Genomic DNA, 22909 nt, shown 5'->3' on the forward strand with positions numbered 1-22909 from the left:
TCCAGTGAGTGAACTTGGGAGCAAATCTACCAGTCAAGCCTCAGTTGAGGCCGCAGCCTCAGCCTTGAGACATCTTGAGCAGAAGAACCAAGCTAATCCATGCCTGGATTCCTCACCACAAAATTTACATTAAATATTTGTAATTTTAAGATACAAGATATTGGGGCAATGTTTTCAGAGAAAAAGGGGTAACTAACAATCTACCAGGTCCCAAGATCTGGCCCTGCCCTCCTCCCTCTGCTCCTCTCTCCTCCCAGGCTCCCTCTAGCTACCTTTCTAACCTCCTTTGGTCAAACTCACTTCTGCCTGTGAGTCTCTGCACCCATGGTCCCTCCTCCCTGACACACAGCTCTCAGACTCATGCAGGGCTGACTCCATCTTGTCATCCCGGTCCCAGCAGATGTCACCCAGTGAGGCCTTTCAGACCCTCCCACCCAGTGACTGCCAGGTCCTCCCTCACAATGCCCTGCTTTATTTGGGGTTAGCACTTACTCTTTCTTCCACATGTCTTCCTTCTGTGCTTTTGTCCTTCACTCCTCCAGACTGAAAGCTCCTGGAAGACAGAGACCACTTGGCCATTTTCAGCTCTGGACTTGGACCCTCCGAGGCACCTGGCACAGGGTGAGCTCTCAGAGCACAATCTCTGAATAAATAAATGGGGAGATCCTGGCACTCTTCTTCCTGCCTCTGACCAGCTCATTCTGTAGAGGTGATCACTAACCATAGGAGGTGCACGTTGTTTCTGAGGCAGGGGCATGGCCACAATGACCTCTGCATGACTTCCTGCTCCAGTTGCTCCAACAAAGCTCAGTGGGCACCACTGAACCAGGACGCTGCCTGCCCCCTGGTGGTCAGCACCAGCACTGCAGTCCCAGGCAGGAACCTTGTCCTCAAGGCAGAAGGTCTCCAGAGCCCCAGGGGTAAAAGAGCAGAACCTGCAGGGTTTCAGGGCCCTGGAAGAGACCTCAGAAGATACTCTTGCCCCCACCTTTGCCTCTGGGGTGTCTAGTTTGCTCAAAAGCCATCCTGAAGTGGGTTCACTCACCTGTCGCAAAGCAAGTCAATCTCTGACACTGGGTGTAGTAGAAGAAAGTAGGAATTACTTGCGAAATGCTGAGCAAGGAGAATGGGCAGCTAACGCTGTAATCCCAAACTCCTCAAAAAGCTACAAGCAAGGCTTTTTACTTGGAGTTTTAGCTGGGGGAGGCGGGGCATGTGGCTAAAGCTTCATTGTGGCTTCCCCATGCTCCTGTGAGATGCTTGATCAGGCGGGGGCTGTCAGCAAGTTCCTCTCTTCTAAGTGGTCCTCCTGCTGTTCCGAAGGCAAGTTCAGAAACCCTGGTAATTTTGTTTCTTACGTTAACTTTGTGGGTACAGGCATGGTTTCACCCTAGTCCAGGGACATTTTAACCCCTTCATCCTCAGTTTCAACCTCAGCTGGGGCAATGACTCCCCCTACTTCCAGATGAGGACCCCGAGGAGCCAACTGTGAGTGGCCTTGTTCCTGGACCCCCAACTCTCAGCCCCTGGCTCTGCCTCCTTCTGCCCCACCCCAAGGCCTCATTCCCCAAGCTCCTCTCTGCCCTCAAGGACCTTCATGGAGTGGAAAGCATCTTCACATGTCCTTGGAGCACAGTGGGTCATTGGTAGAGAGCCAAGGTCTACAGACTTTCCAAGCATGCAGAGCCCTTGGGGTCAGCCACTGCAAGCGTCCAATTTGTGGAGAAGGAAACTGAGGCCTTCTTTCCTGTACTTCTGTACTGGGGGATGGGGTGTGCTTAGCCCAGTTCCAGGAGCCCAGTGGGTGGACTGCAGGCCCCCAGGCCCTGTCCTCTGGAGGCTACTATGGAGATGGCCCTGCCCTAGCAAGACTGGGAAATTGAGGGTCGACCTCATGTTATGGACCTCTGGACATCTTCCAGGAGAATGGATGCCCCTACTGCATTGCAGAGCTGTCTCCAGCCCCTTTCTCCTCTTTCTCTTGTCACTTACAGGGCATCTGCTCTCCTTAACCACCCTCCTGTGATCCCCAACTGTGAAGTTGGCCCTGTTTGTGCATTCCTATGTGCTCGTGGGGATGTAGGAAGGAAAATGGCCCAGATTGGAAGGGTGTAGGGAGGGTTCGCCAGGATCTTAAGGGCTCTCATTTCCAAAGTAAACATGATTGCAGGGGTTGGGCCCTGGCCTAGGAGGCTACTAGCATTCTCACTTTTCTTCTTGACTCTGCCCACATACTATGCCCTCAGCCAGTCCCTGCCTCTTTCTGGGTCTCAGTTTCCAATTGTACAAAGAGGGGTTGCATGCGGAACTTCATAAGCACATGCACAGCAGGACGTGTTGTCAGGCTCCATCACACTGGATGGAGCCGGCGGGCTCCAGCGGGCACAGGTGCACAGGCCTCCTAACATGGGCAGATGTCCACAGCAGGAGCGGCCAGGTCTCCTGTTGAGGGCCCAGTGCTCCCATGCGGCCCCAGGACAGTGAGTGCACCTGAGCCCTGCCTTCCCTCTGGCATGTGTCAGATGCCATTTGGAGCAAATTCCAGGGAGAAGGCTGGGGCTGGGGCTTACCTTGGGCTTCTGTCTGAGAACAGGAGACCAGGCAGGTGTGGGTACAGCTGACCCAAAGGTGGCCCCAGACCAGACAGCTGGGAGAAGACCAATGTGGGCAGCATCCATCTGGGTTTGTGATGGAGAGCAGTAGAAAGAGCCTGAGGCCAAGGTCAGGGGACCCAGCTTTCCTCCAGGCCTGCCTCTCACTCTGTGAACTTGGGCACACCAGCTCACCTCTCCGTGCCTTTGTTTATCCTTCAGAAAATGAGGAAGCTGGACCAGATCAGTAGTTCTTAAACTGAGCAATGGGGGTTGTACACGGAGCCTCAGGAGCTTCCTGTAGGGCAAACGGGGGAGAGAAGGGGCCCCTGGGCCCCCCACTTCCCTTCAAGCCCACCATAGCTGCTCCACTCTGATCTGCTTTGTTTGCTGGCTGTCTGCATAAGACTGCAAGATAACCCTCTGCAGCTGACAGAGACATGGGACGGGGCACCTGTCCTGCCTTCACCCCTGCCCCAAGGACTCACCAGGCACCCGCCACTAGCCAGGCCCTGCACTGGGCATCGGGGCCACAGAGGACAGACCGACAGGGCCCCTGTTCTCGTGGGGTGAGAGTCCAGCGGGGAGAGATCGACAATCTGTGAAGAAACAAATAAGATAAATACCAGTGGTACCAAGCGCAAGTCAGAGAATTCAAACAGGGCGGTGTGGGAAAAGTTAACAGATAGACAGGGAAGAGGTGATCTTTAAGCACAAATCCAAAATGGTCCTTAAGTGCATGAGGAACATAAAGGTGGTGTTCTGGCTGGGCACAGGGGTGAGGGAGAGTCATGTGCCGGAGGCAGGAGGGGTGGGCAGGTCCCGTCCTGGAGGGCTCTGAGGTCCTCTGAGGCCCTCCCCACCATAAATCAGCAGTCACAGCCAACACCATACTCACCGAGATGGCTGTAGGGGTACGTCTTCATCCCAACCTCGCAGTACTCCAGACCTGAGGAGCGTGCCCCACGAGTCAAACCAAAACCGCAAAGCCCCAGCCCCCACCACCCAGCCGTGAGGGTCCCTTCCCTCAGAGGGGCCAGCTCTCCGTAAATAATGGAGGATCTACACCCATGTCTGAGCTGTCCCCCGGGGTCACCAGAGCCACAGACTTCACCACAGGAGGTGTGCTGAGTCGGCACAGGCTTCGGCCCACACAGGCCAGCTTCTGCCGCTCACTCACCCTCGCCGGCCACCTCAAGCAAGTCACTGTTCCCACTGCATCCGCAGAGATTACACCTCCCAGCAGGGCTCTGAGAAAAGGAAATGAAATCGGCCCACAGGAGGGCCACATAATGCTAACTGGTTTATGACGACTAGGTTTTAATAGTCTCGTAATCTTTAAGTTAAGCTTAGAGACATGAGCCAGCACTCCCACTTCTCTGCCCCGTGCATGCTGCTGGACAAGCGGTCGGAGCTCTGGAAACACTCAGCGAGTAAAAACGTGAGTTAGCAGTGATGCTGAGCTAGTGTGTGTGTGCGCTGCTCCGAGGACACCTCAGGACTCCTGCAGCCCTCCCACAGTCCTAGGAGCTAGGTACTCTCATCATCTCAGTTTTATAGCCGAGGAAATTGAGACAGAAAAAGACTAAGCTATTTCCCCGATCCCACAGCCACTAAGTCTCGCAAGGCCCTCGAGTCTGGTGTCTGGCTCTGCTCAGCTTGCCACCTGGAAGGAGGGGTGGGAGCTCTGGCAAAGAGCACGTCCCACCCGCTTCCTCTGATGCTCTCAGGGAGGCTGCAGGTCCCAGGGGACCTTAGTGGGAGGTGTACTGGGTCTGGTCCAAGACAGCTGCAGAAGGTCAGGTTACAGCAGATGGGTCACATGCTCCAGCCTGGACAGGCCAAGGATCTGGCACATTCTCTGTCCAGCCTTTCCCCATCACTGCTGCAGCATGCCGCAGCCTGTGCTCTGGATGGCCCTGGCTCCTCTGCTAGCCGCCCTCGATGCAGGTGAGTCAGCAACAAGATCAGTGAAATAATGGCCGTGACTTCTGGGTGCGTGCTGTGTGCTGGGGCCTCTGGCCTCTACCTGCATTCTTTGTGAGACCTCTTGTCAGCTCTGTGCATACATATGACCAACATTCTCTTTCCAGATGAGGACACTGGGGGCTCAGAGAGAGCTAATCGCTTGGCCTAGCACATGCCATCAATAAGTGCCAGGTCCAGGTGTGAACTCAGCCTGCAGCCTTCATCTTGGCTGGGTTGGTGCCCTAAGGGAAGGGCCGGGGGTGGAGGGGGGTGGGGGGCGCCCACCACTGGCCTCCCTTTTCTGGGTTCCCTAACCTGCACTCGTGTTCCTCTCGTCGGCAGGCCTCCACTCTCTCCCTGACCCGGGTGAGGCTGCCTCCTGCGCACAGACTCCCTCCTTTCCCGAGTCCTCAGAGTCACCCCTTCTCTGGTCCCCTCGTCCTTCCACCCTGCACCTTCTCTCAGGGCCTGAATCTCATGCAGCCCTGAGTGGCTCCTGTGCCCTAACGGGTGTTGGCTTTTCTCTGAGAATTGTCTGCCCTTTTGGGCCTCATGTGAAACTACTACTTGTAGTACATGTTATCAAATGAAAGTTTTCTATATATATATGTATATGTATGTATATAATCTTATATCTTTTATATATTTATTTAAAATATAAATCTTGTATATAACTTTATATTTTATGTATCACATATATAAAGATATAAATTTTTATGTATTTATTTATCTAATGTATAAATCATGAACATATGAAACCCTGTTCACGTACGGTCCACAATTCTCGGAGGTGGGTATTGTGTCCCAATAAGAAACAACAGGACTGAGGTGGAGAGAAGTTGCTAACTGGTAGTAGGTGGAGGAGCTGGGACCTAAACCAGATCTGTCCATCCCCAAAGCCTGTGGCTTCCCCACCAGCACCTGGATCCCCTTGGGCTCCCCCATAAGGATTTGCTGAGCAGTTTTGAGGGAAAGCCCTTCCTGGGGTCTTCAGGCCAACAGAGTTTTCTTAGAGGGCAGTGTGGTGACAGGAGCACAAGGGAGGGGGCCCCTGAACAGCAAGGTGGACACTGGCAGGAGCCCTGTGCACGCCCGCCGCCCCACCCCCCCCCCCACCTCCACTCTGGCCCTTCCACCAGGGCCTCAGGGTGGCTCTGGCCAGTCATGCAACCTCTTTGAGTCCCAGCTTCTTCCCATGTAAAGTGAGAGGGCTGCCCAGATGAAATATCAGCTCTGCGATTCTGTGCTGCCCACTGCAGGATGGTCTGAGAGCCTGGAAATTCTAGGAGGTGAAGGTGACAGCAAAACCATGAGGGCCTCAGCGCCAGACCTCTGGGGATCAGGGGGCCTCTCAGCCAACCCGTGGCCCCTGTCACACGATCTTCGTGCTTTTCTCTTCCTGTGTCTCATGCTGGCTGTGTCCAGAAGAGCCATCATCCGCAGCGCCAGCCACCCCGCCACGTTCTCAGTGAAGGCCCACTTGTTATGACAGTCTGCGGTAGCTGCAGGCTTTTGCTGAAGTAACATCATCATGGGAGAAGGCCCGGCTCAGAATGGGGAGCAGCGCTTTCACCACAACCTTGCCCCTCCCCTCTGCTCTTCACAGGGATGGTCACCTTCTCTCCCTGCAGTGGGGCCCACTGCACCCTCCTGTGCCTCATCACCCGCTCGCCAGGCCAGCACTCCGTGGAGAGAAGCTGCGTGCCGTGCCCCTTTGGCTTTTGGTAAGGAGCAGACACCCTCCTACCCCAGACAGAGAGGAGGGAAAAGGCAGGAAGGGCAATGCTGCAGGGCGAGGGGTAGGGGGAGGCTGGGGGCTGCCCTCTGCCTGGAGGAAAGGGGTCTCGTGGAGGGCAGCCTGTACAGATCCCTTCTATGATGGCCCCAAGTGTGATGAGCTCCCAGAGGGAGGAGCCCTGTCTGAGGCAGGGTCCAGTGATCCTGACCACTTGGTCCCCAGAGCTTGCCTGGGACCCAGTGCCTACATCTCCTGATCTCAGTCACATCCAAGGTGGATGGTGGATGCAGGAGACATGGGCTCCGGTCAGGCTCTGCTTTCACCTGTCCTGTGACCTGGTGAGTCCTCACCTGGGAAGTGGGCCGGCTGTCAGGCCGTCTGCTCTCTCCAGGCTCACTGTTAGTGGCTCCTGCTGCTGGTGGTCCCTCCTCGCACCAGATGAAGATCATGCCTCAGCCCATGACTCCACAGCTCCAACCCCTTCTCTTTCAGCCCCCAGGGCAAGCCCTAAGTGGTCAGACTGGTCTGGGGACCCTGCACAGACAGCCTGAGGCAAGGCCTCCCAGGGGCCGATGTGGGGCTGACCCTGTCCCCAGGCCCCTTGGCATTGGGCATCAGCTCTGAGTCATCCACTCAGGGACAGTCTCCCCTCTCTGTGCAGCCAGTCGCAGTTGGGGCAGGCAGAAAGCGGCCCAGATGGTCAGCCAGGCAATGGTCTACCCAGGCTGGTGGCAGCTAGAATGTACCCAGGCCAGGCGTGAAGGGCCTCAGTGCCACCTCTGATGCCATCAAGGCCCCACTGTCCCCTGGCTGGGTGGCCTCCTGGGCATGCAGGGGCCTCTCCCCAGTCGCACAGCTTCCTTTGGCTCTTGCAGGTGTTTGGGTGGCAGGACAACTCTGCAGCCATGCCCCACCTGCCGAACCTGCGCTGAGCTCCCAGGACTCATAGACAGCAAGGAGTGCCAGGTGACTCTCAGGGGAGGGCGGCTCCTGTCTCAACCATTCCTGGATGGGGGGCGTGGAGGTTATCACGAAGTCCCCAGCAGAGGCTAAATCTCTTGGGATCAGGAACAATCCTCATCCTCCCTGACAGGGTAAAGGCCAGGTGGCGATGCTGTCCCTGGAGAGACGGCTGACACCCCCAGCCACTTCCAACGCAGCACCTGGGCCTGGCTAAGCCAGCTTAACCTGGAAGCAAGCATGGCCCACCTCTCAGACTGCTGTGGGGATCAAATGAGAAGCTGCATGTGGAGTGTTGGAAGGTTCAGAGCCAGCATTCCCACGTGACATGCAGTTAAGATAGACACTATGGGGCTGTGAAGCAAACAGCCACAGCAGCCACCTCATGACTCAGTCACTCACCACGTGGCACCAGGCACCTGCTGTGTGCCACACTGGGTACAGAGGACAAGGGTCAGGCAGGCCTCTGTGCCCTGGGAGCTTGCCACCCTTTAGAGCTGTGCCCCAGCAGCGGCTACAGCTCAAGGCGGTAAGTACTGGAGCTGCAAAAAGTGTTCCATGAGAAGGTGAGGACCACCCTTAGCCATGGAGCTCCGTGGGCCACATCACCACGACACAGGGAGGCAGTGCTGGTGGTGAGTTTCTTTTACCAAGGAAATTAGAAGGACAGAAAGGTTAAGTGAGCTACAGAGATACTTGGCAAAGTAGGCACCTGACCTGAAATCCCAACTGTCAGCAGCATCGAGGCACAAGTGTTAGTCTCAACCTACCCTTTCATCTTTTTTTCCTTAATGTCGCTCAGTGGTGCCTGACTAGACAGAAGCCAAGCTCGCAGAATGCTGGCTACGTCTTCTGCCCCCTGGGATACTTCTTCACAGACAGAGGCCCCAGCTGCCAGCCCTTCCCCACAGGTAGGTGAGAGCGGGCTGGGGACCTGAATGACGTTTGGGAAGAACTGGCACAGGTTGGCCCAGGAGAGTGCTGGGGGTCCATAGTGCTCGGATTGGCCTGTGTGCCCCGGGGAGTCCAGGTGGTTTCTGAGGGGCGGAGTTCAGCTATCCCCGAGCCCCAAACACACACCCAAAGGGCTGTGGGGAGAATGAAATGAGACAACTCAGAGGGATGGAAGCATGCAGAGGGGTGAAGGGCGTGAGCATCAGAAGATGGTCCAAGAGCTGGCTCTGCTCTTTAACTGGACGTGTGATCTTGACAGCGTTGTACAGTTTATTGTGGGCAGGGCCTGCTACGTATATTTTGTTAAATTTATCTCCAAGCATTTCATGGTTCGAGATGTTATTGTAAGTGGAGTTGTATTTTTTATTTCAATTTCCAATTGTTTGTAGCTAATATTGATTTTTTCCATTTTTTTTATTGTGGTAAAATACATATAAAACTTAGCATCTTACCCATTTTTCAATGTGCAGTTCAGTGGTACTGAATACATTCCTAATGTCCAATCATCCCACCATCAATCTCCATAACTCTTTTCATCTGGTAAAACTGCAGCTCTGTATCCACTAAAGAATAACTGTCCACTCCCTGCTCCCCCAGCCCCTGGCAGCCGCCATTCTCCTTTCTGTCTCTATGAATTTGACCACTCCAGGTAACTCATATCAGTGGAATCATACAGTTGTCTTTTTGTGACTGGCTTATTTCACTTAGCATTATATCCTCAAAATTCATCCATGATGTAGCATATGTCAATTTCCTTATTTTTTAAGGCTGAGTAATATTCCATTCTACATATATACCACATTTTGATTATCCATTTATCTGTTGATGGACACTTGGCTTGCTTCTACGTTTTAGCTGTTGTGAATAATGCTGCTATGAACATGGGTGTACAAATACTTCTTTGAGAACCTGGCTAGTATTGACTTTTTTATATTGACCTTGTATCCTTCAATCTTACTGCTTCATTTATTTGTTATCATGGCTCTTGTGTGTGTGTGTAGATTTCTCAGGATTTTCTCTTCACACAACCGTGTTACCTGTGAATGAAAACTTTTCATTTTATTATTTTCTTGCCTTATTACATTGCCTATGAACTCTAATGCTATTTTGAATAGAATTGAACGTCCTTGCTTTGTTCTAAATCTTGGGGGAAAGCATTCAGTCTTTTACTATTATGTATGATGTTAGCTCTAGTTTTTTATGGATGTCTTTAATCGGCTTGAGGAAGTTCTCTTCTATTTCTAGTTTGTGACAATATCAGGAATGAAAGGAGACATTACTGCAGATGACACACTAAAAGGATTGTAAGGGGATAGTATAAACAACTCCAACTCTTTTTCATTCCTGATTTTGTCACTTTGTGTTCTTTCTTTTCTTTTTTTGATCAGTCTGGTTAGAGCTTTATCAGTTTTATTTGTCTTTTCAAAGAACTAGCTTTTAGTTTTGTTGATTTTTCCTTACTTGAAATTTTTCTATTTCATTGATTCCTGCTGTTATTATACCTTTCCTTATACTTGCCTTGGTTTTAATTTGATCCTCTTTTTCTAGTTTCTTAAGGTGAAAACAGATCATTGATTTTATACTTTTCTTCTTTTTAATCTAGGCATTTAACTTATAGACATTTAATATTTACAGGCATTTAAGCCTATAAATTTGAATCTATGCACTTCTTTAGCTACATCTCACAAACTTTATGATGTAGGGTTTTCATTATCATTCAAGTTAAAAGGTTTTCTATTTTCTTTGTGACATTTTTTGACCAATGGGTTGTTTTGAAGTGTGTTGTTTAATTCCCAAATATTTGGAGCTTTTCTATATATCTTACTGATTTCCATTTTAACCATTTCTGACCACTCCACTGTGGTCAGAAAACATACTCTGTGATATTTCAATCTTTTGAAATCTATTGAGGCTTTTCTTATGGTCATCTGTGTATTTGGGAAGGCTATTTAAATTTTCCTCAGCCTCTCTTTCCTTATCTCTAAAGTGGAGTTGATAATAATAGTGACTAAATATGCCTTTTTTTCTTTTAAAAATTGGCACCTGAGCTAACAACTGTTGTCAGTCTTCTTTTTTTTTTTTTTTTGTTCTTCTCCCCAAAGCCCCCAGTACAGAGTTGTAGATTCCAGTTGTGAGTGCCTCTGCTTGTGCTATGTGGGACACCGCCTCAGCGTGGCCTGATGAGCGGTGCCACGTCTGCACCCAGGATTCAAACCTGCAAAACCCTGGGCCACCGAAGCAGAGCGCACAAATTTAACTACTCGGCCACAGGGCTGGCCCGTAAATATGCCTTTAATAGTCATAAAAAGTCATATGTCAAAAGCTCAAAGTAGATACTCAGTAACTGGTAGCTCCTGTGGTCATAACCAGGCTCCTCACATCCAGCTGAGAACTCTGTGGCTAAAGATGACTAACAGGCAATTAGATGCCTCTTCTCAGGGACAAGAGCTTTGTCACTTCCCAGGAGGCTCTGCTTCCCATTGGTATGGAGCCTTCTCTGCAAGCCATGCAGCCTCCAACACATACAGTCCCCCTATCCTTCCTCTGTTCTCTATTCCCCTGTTCCTCTATTCTGCTTCTGAGTGTTCAAGAAGCCCATTATTGCCCATGTTCTTAGAAGCAGGAGCAGGATAGACAGACGGGAGTGGGCTGGGGAGAGGCCTGGGTAGGACTGTCCTTCATCCCATAACCCAGAAATGTCAGGGGGAAAGGGATAAAGAGGTCCTCTCACCCAGTTACCTTCCCTCCCCACTGCTCTGACTCCTACAATCCTTTTGTCTTCCCTCTCAAGAGAAGATGCTTGTGGAACCCCTGTCCCACTCAAGGGTGCACAGATGATGCCATTGCCATGCAAGGATAGGGTCGGAGTGACAAAGATCATGAAGGACACTGAGGGCCAGAGGGAGGAGAATCCATATGGAGAAAAGAGGGGACACCAGAGAGTACCAAGCCCCTAACAACCAGGGCACCCCAGACCTCAGAGTGGGGTGGCCAGAGGAGAGGAAACCAGGAACTGGGCTTCAAGGTGCCTCTCTGGCCATCAGCAGCACTCACAGGCCCATGACACACTTGGGCTCTGAAGACCAGAAAGAGGACATCTCAAGGCATTCATTATTTTTACTATTGTTAACTTTGGGACTGTGTAAGTTTTTCTTTCAGCAGCAAAAGATTTACCCTGTTAATTTTGTTCAGGTTGAAAACGAAATGTGGCTGCACTCCAGTGCAGTGACCAAAGGGCAGTAGAGGGAGGGGTATGGAGAGGGAGCACCTGCATCCGTGGGCAGGGAGAGAAGCAAGGCTGACATGGCAGGTGCTGACACCTGTGTGAGCAGTCGTGGCTTCTAATCTCTTCCCTCTCCTTCTGTGGGGGATACTGCCCCCACCTCAATGTTACCCAGCCTCTCCTGTGCCCACCTGCTCTTTTGGTGTGTGCTGTGGGGCAGGCCAGGTCCCAGGGCTGGGGGGAAAGCTCACTGTGTAAATGGTTGTCAGCAGAGAGAGAGGAGACTTAAGCTAAATAGCCACTTCCTGTGGGACAAAGAGGGCCCCTCAGTGAGAAGCACCCTGGGGAAGTACATGGCAGGACCAGAGTCAGGCAAGGTCCTCGGCTAAGCATTGGGCTGCCTCAGAGGGGGACCAAAGGTTACACTGCAGTGGCAGGAGGGCTGGAGGGGTGGCAGTGGAAAGAGGAGCACAGCCAACCCGGGGCTCCACTGGTCCCCCATCCTCCCATGCTTTGCCTCGCACACTCTCCTTGAGCACCTGCACATGCCAGGCACAGGGCCAGTACCCAGGCCCTAGGAGCTCCCCGTCAGGGGAATGACAGACACCTGAACCGTCCCTACACTGCACTGTGGAGAGGGTTGAATCAAGGTAGGGACAGAGCCACTGAAGCTCAGACAGAGAGAGTCTGCTTGGTAAGGGAGGGTTCTTGGAGGAGTGGACATTGGAGCCAGGCCCGGAAGGTGTCAGGATTCAGTCAGTCAGGGAGGGCAGGGAGAGCCCTCCGAGCAGAAGCAGCAGCTTTTTAGAGAGGCAGAGAGCAAAGACTTTGCTGCCCTGACCTTCTACCTGGCAGTAATGCCACCCCAGGGCCCCAGGTGGGGCCCAGGCACGTCCTGGGTAGTGCAGACCCCATCAGAGGTCAGCCCTGGTCCAGGACTCCCAGCCCACCCTCCCTCAGCCTTTGAGCTCCTCCTAAGATGCAGCCCTGCACCCTGGTGGGACCCACCCATGAGGCTTCCCCTCACAGAACACATCTGCCCAGACAGTGCTGTTGCTGCACTGTGCCCAGCCAGGAGCTTCAAGGACAAGAGAGAGACTCTGCACTCCAACGCCAGCTTCTGCTCAGCAGGTCAGTTCTGAATTCTGCCTGCTGTTTGCACAATGCGAGGAATGGGAAGAGTGGCTTTCTTCTAACTTTACTAATTAGGTGCTTATTCAAAGGCTAACGGAAGCTGAACTGACAATGCTGACTATGCCCAGCAGCGTGTCCGGGCACTGGTGAGGGCCAAACACCAGGAGAGCCACAGCCTGGGTCCAGCAGACCCATCAGGCCCCCAGCTCTGAGAGTTCTCTGTGCTCAGCTGGGAAGATCAGGACCTGTTCAGCAAGTTCAAAGGCAGCCCAAATTATTCAACTGTCAACTTGAAAGGCAAATTTGCCTATTACTTTATGTCAAAATGAGTTTATTCAGGAATAGCAGAAAGAATTACAATTGGGGATGTGCATGCTATGGGAAACCATAGGTAAATCCAGAAAACAAAGGAGGGGAGCTGCTTTTATAGAGAAAAGGGGAGTAGGTAGCAGCTGTTCTAAAGGAAAGTCCATTGGGGGAAGTAACACTTCAGGGCGGAAATGGCTTCTTATTGGCTGAGCTGTGGTGTTTCTCATTGGCTGGGCTCCAGCATTTCTCATTGGCTGGGCTGTAGCGTTTCTGATTGGCTGAGCTGTGGCATTTCTCATTGGCTGAGCTGTGGCGTTTCTGATTGGCTGGGCTGCAGCATTTCTCATTGGCTGAGCTGTTGCCAGGTGTGGAGGAAAATCTTCCTTCATAGTAAAGTAGTTGTACTTCCTGTTTGGTGTAATTGAGGATGGGTGATGAGCTGAGAGCACCCCTTACAGGCCTTCCCAAGTCCAATTTAGTTAAGGTTTCTTTCATTCATTTGCACACAACATAGAGCATAAAGACAGAGGGGTGATGTGGCTGGGCACCACCAACACTAAGGACATGTAGAAAAAGAAATGAACAGTTTTAAAGTGAGGAACGAGAGTGCTCACAGGAACAAGGGAGGCCTTTGGCGGGAGTGGTCTGGAGCAGGGGCTTAGAGAACCACCATGTGGGGAGCAGGGAAGGGATGTCCCAGATCTGCTATTTACTGACTGTGTAATATCAGCAAGTTCCTTCACCTCTCTGAGCCTCATCTTTAAAAGAAAGGCAGTAATATTTGCCTCATAAGGCTGTTGTGAACATCAGGCGAGACAGCCTATGGAAAGGGCCTTGCACTGAGCTTGGCACCTAGTGAGTGTTCAGCAAAGAGCTCCTGTTGTCTTCACAATCACCACCATCAACAATGTCTCCTCCCACCTTGGAAGAATGGGTCTGGGGAAAAAGAAGGTACATTCGTTTAGTCAAAGCATCCATGGCCTTTGAGGCCCCACCCAGCTCTGACATTCTGAGTCTGTGACCCTGTGTGACACAGTACATGTCTGACCTGGCAGTGAGGAAGGGCCCCAAGCACGGGGCAGGGTTCCAGGCGCTGGTAGGATGGGGCTGGAGCATCTACTGGATGTCAGGCTCTGCACCAAGTGTTACCACATGTATTCGCTCCTGTAGTGCCATCTACGAGCCCAGGGGCTGGAGCTCATAATCCTCTCTGGACTTCAGAGGTCAACTGAGTGGCTTGGGTTGCACAGTGTGAGGTCACAGTGCAGACTCACATCTGTCCCATTTCCCCGCACCGCTCCAAAATGCCTGGAAGTCCCCCACCCCGGAAAAGGGTGGATATTGGCCAGGCTTTGACAGGATGAGAAAGAGATCCCAGGGACAAACTCCTCAGAGCCTCTATTTCACCCAGTTCTCAGGCTGTTCCCCAAGGACAGGGCCTAGTCCTGAGTAAATGGCTCAAAGAAATAGATTCCTGTGATGAGGTCTCTGCCTACTTTTCCATGAAGTTCTGAAGCCACCAACCCTCTGGGCCATTCCTCGGAGCCATGCAGGAGCATGCTCCTCACCCAATGCTGGCATCTCCTTTGAGGCCAGGGCCAAGGCCAACCCGCACCCAGGGCCAGCCCCTGAAGGAGAGGGCCAAGCTGGGCAGGCAGCAGCCATTTCCTCCTTGGTCCCAGGAGTTGGAGAGTGAGGGGCGGTCAAGCAGCACCACCTGCCGTCAGACAGTAACTCCCTCACCAAGAGCCCAGTTCTCTCTTGAGGGCAGAGTGAGGGCAGCAGTTCTCAGGGCCAGAGAAACAGGCGAAGTAGGAACTGAGAAGTCATGGAGCCTCCAAGGACAGTGAACGTGGGGCTAGCATGAGCCAGGGCAGCCTGAAAGTGTCACCTTCCCCCAGGGGCATGGCAGCTGTGTTGGTGTAACTAGCACTCGCTAAGGCTTGCCATGTGCCCGGCACTGGGCAGCGCTCTGTCACATGGATCAGTGTCATATCTAGTCCTCACAGCAAGCCTGGGAAGACATGTTATGATCTCCATTTTATAGAAAGGAAAATGGGGGCCTGAGAAGCTGGAAGACTCCCCATCACGGCAGTCCATGGGCTGTGCCACTGAGGCAGCGGGAGCTCCCCCGGGCCCCAGCCCTGGGTAGAGAGCAGAGGGGCCCGACAGCACTGGCGCCTAGCCAGCAGCCCACGCCCTTCAGAGAGAACTACAGTGATGTGGGTTCTTTTCTCCCCAGTTCTTGGCCAATGTCTGCAGTGCCCAGCAGGACACTTCTGCCCCAACAGGGCCACCCACCTCATCCCGTGCCAGCCAGGCACATTCAGTCCCCACCCAGGCCAGGATGAAGCCGCAGACTGTGCTCCCTGCCCAGCAGGCAGGGCCTGCACCCAGGCGGGGCTGCCTCAGCCAGACGCGGAGTGTGCACCGGGGTAAGGGGGTTTGATTTCTCAACAATGGGGTGACTGGCTGGGGGCTCAGAGTCCTTCCTCTACCGCTGTCAGAGGGTCAGACTCTCAGGGTCAGCCAAGGCTTTTCCAAGCATCCATCCCCCTCGATGTCCTGGGAGGGCCCCTGGCTCCAGATCAGGGCTCAGTGTCACGTCAGCCCAGGGCACTCCAGAACCTCCCACAGGAGCACTAGGGCCTGAGCATGCTCAGGAGGCAGCTAGGGAAATCCTGGTTTTTCTGTGGGGAAAAGGGAGTTCAGAGAGGCCAAGTTACTGTGCCAAAGCCACACAGCAGGCTGGTGGACACAATGGGATTTGACTGTGACTCTCCAAGATGTTAGCCTCCATCCAGTGGGTACATACCTGGCTCCAACTCCATGGGTGTCATAGGTATGTGTGCCTTGTGGGCTCCTCCTGTCTGCACGCTCCCCGCCACGCCTGCCCACCTGGGACCTTCAGCAACCACACCAACCTCTCCAACCTGTCGCACTGTGAGATTTGCCCCACCAGACTGGCCTGTCCTAGGGGTGAGTGAGAAGGCAGAAAGGCAAGCTTACTGCCTGCTGGACCCTACCTTTGGGTCAAAGCCCAGCTCCACTCCAAGGCAGGGAGGCCAAAAAACAGACCTTGGCCTGCAGCCCCTTTGTTCCCCACAAAGAGCACGGTACACCTCACCTTAGGATGCCCAAGGAAGGGAGCATGTAGAGCACTGAGTCCCCACCCCGCTGTCCAGATGGGGCAGCCTCTGGGCCACTGCCAACCCAGATGCCCCTTCCCCAATGCCAGCCCCAGCCCGTGTCCCTGCCACTTGCCAGCGGGATACGGCTAGAGGGGCTGCTGCTACTCTGGGCCCAGTTCAGGACTGTGTGTGCAGGAGCCGGGGGTCCAAACTGGCCCCCCATCTCCTGCCCAGCTGGCTGTTATTGCCCTCGGGGCACCAAACAGCCAACCCAGTTCCAGTGTGACCCTGGGCACCTGGAGTAACCAGCCTGGACTGACCACCAGCAGGGCGTGTGCACCCTGCCCCAGGGGCTGGTTCTGCATCAGCGGAGCCCAGGTGCCCTCAGGGACATGCAAAGCTGGGCATTACTGCCCACAAGGTGAGTGGGGCCAGGGTCTGCCCTGGCAAGGTCACAGGTGAGTGCAAGAAGGGAATGCCATGGGCCAGCCTGCACACCTCCCCAGATTAAGGTTAGATCTCAGGAAGGCCTTCCTGAGAGACAGACTCGGACTGGTCAGCCACTGAGCATCCTAACTGGGGGTTCACGGGGCGTTTCCACGTAGACAAAGGTTGGGTCCCAGGTAAGTGGCACCCCTGTCCCCTGCTGCTTCTCCAGTGGCCTCCCTTGAGGAATTGTCCCCAGGGAGTAAAATGGGGAGCTCTGTGCTTGGATGATGCAGTTCTGGCACCCCTCTTCCCTCCTCAGACCCTTCCCCTTCTCTCTGAAACAGGTACAAAGTGGGGTACCCAGTTCCCCTGCCCAGCGGGCACCTACAGCTCTCAGGCAGGCAACGGCCAGGTGGAAGACTGTCTGCCCTGTCCCCCAGGGGCCTTCTGCCCCAGGGGGGCCCCCAAGCCTGTGCTCTGCCCACGGTAAGAGAGGCTGAGGGGTGTAGCTGTTCATGAAGTTAAGTTACCACCTGTTTATCGAGTACATGCCAGAGCCCAGCACTGTTCTGGGCACCGAGGGATGTGTAAAGAGAGACAACCACCCAGCCTGCCCTTGGCACCTGGCAGCTTGTTCAGACAAGACACAGAGGAACAGGAGATGTGGGCCCGGCTCAGGGCTGCAGGGGGACGGGCTGGCCTGGGCGCTGCACCTCAGCCCCACGGGCCCCAGTGTTGAAAGAGAGAGAACTCACTCTGGGCTGGAGTCGCCTGGGGAGTGCACCCACCCCTCCACAGAGAAGCTGCTTCAGAACAGCCCACCCCAAAACCCAAGCACTCTGGAAGCTAATTCCAGCCGAGGTCTCAATAGAGGTCATTTGGCCTAAGCTCTGGGGTTCTCTGGTGATTTTACTGTTTTATGAAGATGTGCCTTTTATTCCTCCAGTCAAAAAACACAACTTAGAGTTTTCCACATTAAAAAATGCAATACATGTTCTTCATGCAAAAAGTGAAAACAGCAGTAACCAAAAAAAATTTCAAATCAAATACAGATTTCAATGTAAAAAACAAAATATAGCATCTTTATGAGATCTAAGAGAATGTGGAAAATCTGAGCATGACATGAAAGGCAGAAGTAACCGAGGAAAAGAACATGGCGTCTGCATGCAGGGCCTCAAGCGTCTGTCCTTCAAAGGTGCCATAAACCAAGTTAACAGGCAAACAGCAAAGCAGGGAGAGACTTTTGACAGGAAAAGCATCTGTCTTCTTACCACCTTATTGTACAGAGCATCTTACAAAGCAGTCAAGACTGAGACAGGGAGAGAGAGACCGCACCAACAGAGAAAATGGCAAAGTGGGGCAAGAGACAGCTTTTAAAAGCAGCACTCTGAGCCCATTAGCCTGGTTTTAAAACCTCTCTCAATGCACTAGGCCACGCCTGGAGCCACAGCAGCCTCATCCACAGCCTGACTCTGGGGCCTGCTGCCAGGCTGGGACTCAGCCCTCGACCCTGTGGGTGAGGCTGGGGGCAGTGGAGGGCTCCCCGCCTCTGGCAATGGTGACCCCATGTGGACGTCACAGCCTCTCCCCCAGGACGGCTGCCACACCTCCAGCTCTCTGCTCCTCCTCTAGGGGAACCGCCCGCCAGAGTCCAGATACGAGGCTGGCTGTGGCCTGTGTGCTGTGCCCCGCTGGCCACCACTGCCCTGAGCCCGGCACCACCACTCCATGGCCATGCAGCGCTGGCAGCTTCTCAGTAAGGGTTCCCAGGACAGACGCCATCCCTCAGAGGGCCCGGAAGTAGGAGGATCCTAAATTCCTAAAGGGAGGTGAGGAGGCTTAGCGAAGCCTCCGTCCTGGGTCCCCTCCTCCCAGCACTGACCATCTGTGGACCACGCCAGATGCTCAGAGAGCACCTCAGTTCTCCTAGCATCTGCCCTGCTCCGAGCCGCGCTCCTCGGAAAGGGAGGTGCACACACAGAGCCTGGGGCCCGGGCAGCAGCATTCCCACTTTCATTCAACACAGTTCCTGAGTGTCTGCTATGCCCAGGCCCAAACCAAATGTTAGAGGTGTGGAAGGAAACCAACCTTATGGCCAACCCTCCTCTCCAGGGCCCAGGCCATCTCTGGTGCCAGCAGTGCCCAGGAGGAACACTTTGCAACCAGACGAAGCTGGCTGGCCCCACGGCGTGTCCACCCGGGCACTACTGCCCAGCCCGGGGCCTGCTGTCCATCCCCTGCCCGGTGGTGAGACGCTCCCCTCAGCCTTCTGGCATCTGTTCACTTCTGCATGGGAAGGCTCTGGAGCCACCAGCCCTGTACTGGTGGTTGGGATGGGTGACATCTCTTCACTGTGACATGACTACATGCCAGCCCTCTGCCTCTGGTCCCCATTCAGAGGACGGCCCAACCACTCACTTTCCCGCAGCTGCTTTCTGAGAGTGGTGCTAGAGCAGAATGCCACAAGGTGCAAAGTGACCCGGGGTGTAGAGGTGGGAGGGAAGCCAGGAGGAGGAGGGAGGGGCTGGGGAGCTGGAGAGGAGGCTCAGGAGGGGCTCCCAGCAGGGGCGCAGCAGCCTTGGATCTGCAGCCTCCAGGAGCCCCTCTCTCTCCACTCCCCCACAAGCCAGGGAGGGCCTCCTCTCCCAGAGATACACACCCCTCTTCAGATGACCTGGTGTCCTCTACTCTCTCTTCCGGCCTGCTATCAAAATCTGCTGTGAGTTCTGGTTACAACATTCCCTTCTGGGTGGGTGTTTTGCTGCCAAACACTTTTGGTCTCTCGAAAAGTAAACACCGCCATTCTTGCAAGTGTCGTGGGGGCTCAGTCCTTGCGCAGGCTGTCCCCTCCCTGCAGCCCTGTCTGTCCGGGGCACAGCAGGAGGGCCTGCCTGCTCCTTTCCTGGCAGAGCAGCCTGTCTGTCCAGGCCCGGAGCCCTCATTCTGGCCTCCAGGACCCTGACCTTGGCGGTGTCCTTTTCTCTGCCCAGGGCACTTTCAGAGAGGCCCCTGGGGCCGCCCGCGTGGAAGACTGCCAGCCGTGCCACCCTGGGGCTTTCTGTGGCAGAGCCGGCCTGGCCAAGCCCCAGGGGCTGTGCCTTCCTGGCCATCACTGTGGGCCTGGTTCTAACACCTCCACCCCGGGGAGTTCAGGCCCCACTGGGCCTCCTAGAGGCAAGGCTGGCCTCGGCACAGAGGCCTGGGCTGGGGTCAGGGGAACATACCAGAAGGTGAAGGCCCAGCTCCTGCCCTCTGGGGCTCACTGCCCAAGGGTGACAGGGAGCTCCCACTGAAGATAGGATGACACTACTGCAGGGGCAGAGCTGGAGGAACCTCAGCCATCAAACAGGGCCATGAAAACACGAGACAGTAAGGAAAGCGCCAAAGTTCTAATGTCAGCTTCCGGCTCCCACCTGAAAAAGGACCAAACACAAATCTGCTATCACTAGGAAAAGGCACAGCCGGGCTGGCAAGGAAGGACATGTGAAGCGAAGCCACTTTTGTGTGACGTGCACCTACTCATTACTGAAAGTAAACGCAACTGCGGAAGCCCTGGCAAGGCACCGCCGTGGACAGGGCCTCTCCCCCACTACCCTGCCCAGGGCTGCTGGACTCAGTCGGCAGATGCAGCAGGAGCTGCCAGGCAGTTCCCACCCTGTGATCCAATGATTCCTGGAGAGAACCTGAGGGGGGAAAGAAAGTCATTTACGTAAAGATGTTCAAAACACCACAGATTTTTAACACAAAAACAAAACAAAAACACCAAACACCACAGAGGCCCCGTAATAGGAAAATATCTAGGCAGAGATATGGCATATCAACCCAGTGGGACACCAGGTATCTATTATCGTAAGTGGGTCTACTGTCCTGACACAGAGGACTGAAGGGGTGGCCAGTAGTGAGAAAGAGAAGCTGGATGGGTAGGTAGGTAGATGGCTGGGTGGATGATAGACAGATGGACTTCGCCGCAGCTGAAGCTGCGTACCAGAGCTGTTAGCAGATAGGCAGAGAGTCGGGACTGTTTAGGGTATTTAACATTAAAATTTGTTTCATTTTTCTGAAACGTTAAACTCCCAGAGTGGTCCCCAGAGGGAGGTGTCAGTGCAGATCAGTGCATGTAAGCGAACAGGAGAGGCCGGGCTGAGCCAGGCGGCCTCCGCACAGGGGCTTCGGGGAGGAACCCGGTCAAGAGAACTCCCTCGCTCTTGACATTTAAGCGTCAACAGGCCCCTCTTCCTCCAGGAGGGACTCCCCTTTGGTGACCTCTGCCCTCTCGGTCATTTTTGCCCCGCTGGCACCCAGGACCCCAGGCAGTGGCCCTGCCCTGTTGGCACGTGGAACGTAGAGAGAGGGGCACCAGACGTGAGCTGGTGCCTGCCCTGCCCACCTGGGCTCTTCTGTGCTGCAGTGGGCCAGGCTGCCCCTGGGGGCCCATGTGCACCAGGTAAGGGCACCTGTGGCTCCCGCGATGGCCTGACAGGAGACCACCAAGCACAGCACAGCCAGGCCTGCCACGCCGGCATGGGCCCGGGACCCTCAGCCCCTGAGCATCAGCCCCTGAGTCAGAGAGCCCAGGGGAATTGTGCCAGGGCTGTGAGGCTAGTCTGGGCTGGATAGGAGGGAGGCAGGCCGGAGGCTCCTGGCTCAGGCTCCTAAATGGGGGGGTGCACAAGCCATTTGGATTATCCCAGCCCCTGAAGAGAGGGGCCCTTCTCCTCAAGAGAGAGCACTGCTTCAAAGGTGACTGGGACAATACTGTGACCACACCCAAGGGCCTCCAGGATGCTGGTGGCACACACATGTTTGAAGACGTGGCCTTAAAGGGGCCTAAATTATCAGCTCATTGGGGACGCCCACAGAGTCTGTTCCATCAAAGCTGTTATTGGTGTGGCAGGACCCTCAGGGACAAGGGAGGCAAGCAGCTGGGCTCCAGCCCCAAAAAGCAGACCAGTCTGAGTCTTTCTCTGCTTCCAGGATTCTATTGCCCAGGAGGAGCCCGGACCCCAAGACCCGTCAGTGGGCCCTGGGGAGACCTTGGCCCTGAGGGCCATGCCTGCACTCAAGGTTCACTGGTGGCTGTGCCGCGACCGGCCGGGCAGCACGGCAATGGCTCAGGTACTTGGGCTGGCTCCAAGAGCAGAGCAGAGTTGCTGTGGAAACCATCTACAGATGGGGTGAGCAGGGCCACCCCCAGAAAGCCACTGTGCTTTCCGGGCCAAGCCTCTATCTCCTGCAGGTGAGGAGACAGCGGGCACATGGTGGCTCTCCTGGGGAGACAGGTCAAGGCCATGTCTTGGGGCCTGAGGGGCAACAGCTGCCCTAGTGACCTCCTCCGCCTGCCGGCCCAGCGCCTGGGAGGCCCTGTGGATGGTGGCTAAGGACAGGGCTTTTGGACTGGGCAGAAGCCCAGGGGCACCACTCCTTCCCGGGTGGAATTGCCAACTCAGATTCCCCTGTGCCTGACAGGAATACTAAGAGTCCAGGAACGCATGGTGCTGAGGGAAAGGCCAGGGGATAAACACCGCCCTGACGGGGGCTGGGAGGGGCCCTAACACGGCACAGCAGGTTCCGCCAGGAGACAAGGGGCTCAGCGCCGCTGGCCCAGAAGCGGGAGGGTGGGACCGGCCTCCTGCAGGGAGGGCTGAGCAGGGGTCCCTCAGCAGCCCTGTCCCCATCCGTCCTCGGAGAGTCGGGGCACCGTGGGCCTCCGCAGCCACGCTGTCTCCCCTGGTCGGCAGGAGCAGACCTTCTGGGGGTGAGCTGTGCGGTGCGCAGCTGAACAAGGGGGCTCCTGTGAGCAGGCGTCACAGAACTTCCGGGCTGGAGGAGCCTCAGGGAACAGGACTTCCCACCATGTCCTTCTTCCAATGATCAGACTGGGCATGGCTGGTGGAGCTACCCCACCCAGGCCTGCCGAGGTCCCATGTCTCCTGAGGCCCTGCGTGTGTGACCTCAGGGCCACTCCGTGCAGGGTCTCTGTGGCTGGGGCGGGGACGCAGCTCACGTGCGGAGCTCCGGGACTGCCCCGTGGGGCGAACGCCAGCCCAAAGCCGCTGCCGGGCGGCACATCTGCTCCTCTGACAGGTTCAGGACACACCAGGGATGAGGTTGTTGGGCCTGGCCCCCTCCCAGCCCTCCCATGTCCCAAGAGGGCCCGTAAAGTGAGGTGAACTCTCACCCCTCCCTTGTCACATCAGTGTCCTTAGGGCTGTGGAGATGACTTTCACGCAAACTGCAAGATCACAGACGTTTAAAGATGCGTCTCTCTGCCCTCGTCTTCCCGTCTCCGTAGTCTGCTTTGGAGGGGCAACATGCATTTGCGCGGGGCACCACACATGTCCTAGGCTCGCACCTGCGTACGTGTGTGCGCACGTGCTTCCACAGACGAGTCAGCCCGTTTGGGGGCAGTCACAAAAATGGGATCACACACTCCTCTCTCTTTTCTCTTCCCAGACACAAGCACTTGTCCTTA

The 22909-nt window shown here is 54.8% G+C and overlaps 1 protein-coding gene across 1 annotated transcript; it reads left to right on the plus strand.

Moving 5' to 3' along the window:
* The first annotated feature begins 548 nt into the window (after window positions 1-548).
* On the plus strand, window positions 549-20197 carry LOC103541906 (prespore protein Dp87-like). Its single transcript, XM_070580908.1, has 9 exons — window positions 549-621; window positions 6166-6283; window positions 7173-7263; window positions 8060-8168; window positions 15120-15312; window positions 15720-15856; window positions 16782-16923; window positions 18070-18193; window positions 18550-20197. The coding sequence occupies exons 2-9, from the start codon at window positions 6168-6170 to the stop codon at window positions 18874-18876; spliced, it is 1239 nt and encodes a 412-aa protein (XP_070437009.1). The 5' UTR covers window positions 549-621; window positions 6166-6167; the 3' UTR covers window positions 18877-20197.
* Window positions 20198-22909: the final 2712 nt, after the last annotated feature.

This window comes from Equus przewalskii, chromosome 17 (genome assembly GCF_037783145.1).
Source record: "Equus przewalskii isolate Varuska chromosome 17, EquPr2, whole genome shotgun sequence".
Classification (NCBI taxonomy): Eukaryota; Metazoa; Chordata; class Mammalia; order Perissodactyla; family Equidae; genus Equus; species Equus przewalskii.

Excerpts from the sequence above, each read along its gene's own strand:
- LOC103541906 (XM_070580908.1), top strand. The coding sequence starts at position 6,168 with ATGGTCACCTTCTCTCCCTGCAGTGGGGCCCACTGCACCCTCCTGTGC. Across the intron at positions 15,857-16,781 it reads CAGACTGGCCTGTCCTAGGG|GTACAAAGTGGGGTACCCAG; the intron begins GTGAGTGAGAAG and ends TCTCTGAAACAG. Across the intron at positions 18,194-18,549 it reads GCAGCGCTGGCAGCTTCTCA|GGCCCAGGCCATCTCTGGTG; the intron begins GTAAGGGTTCCC and ends CCTCCTCTCCAG.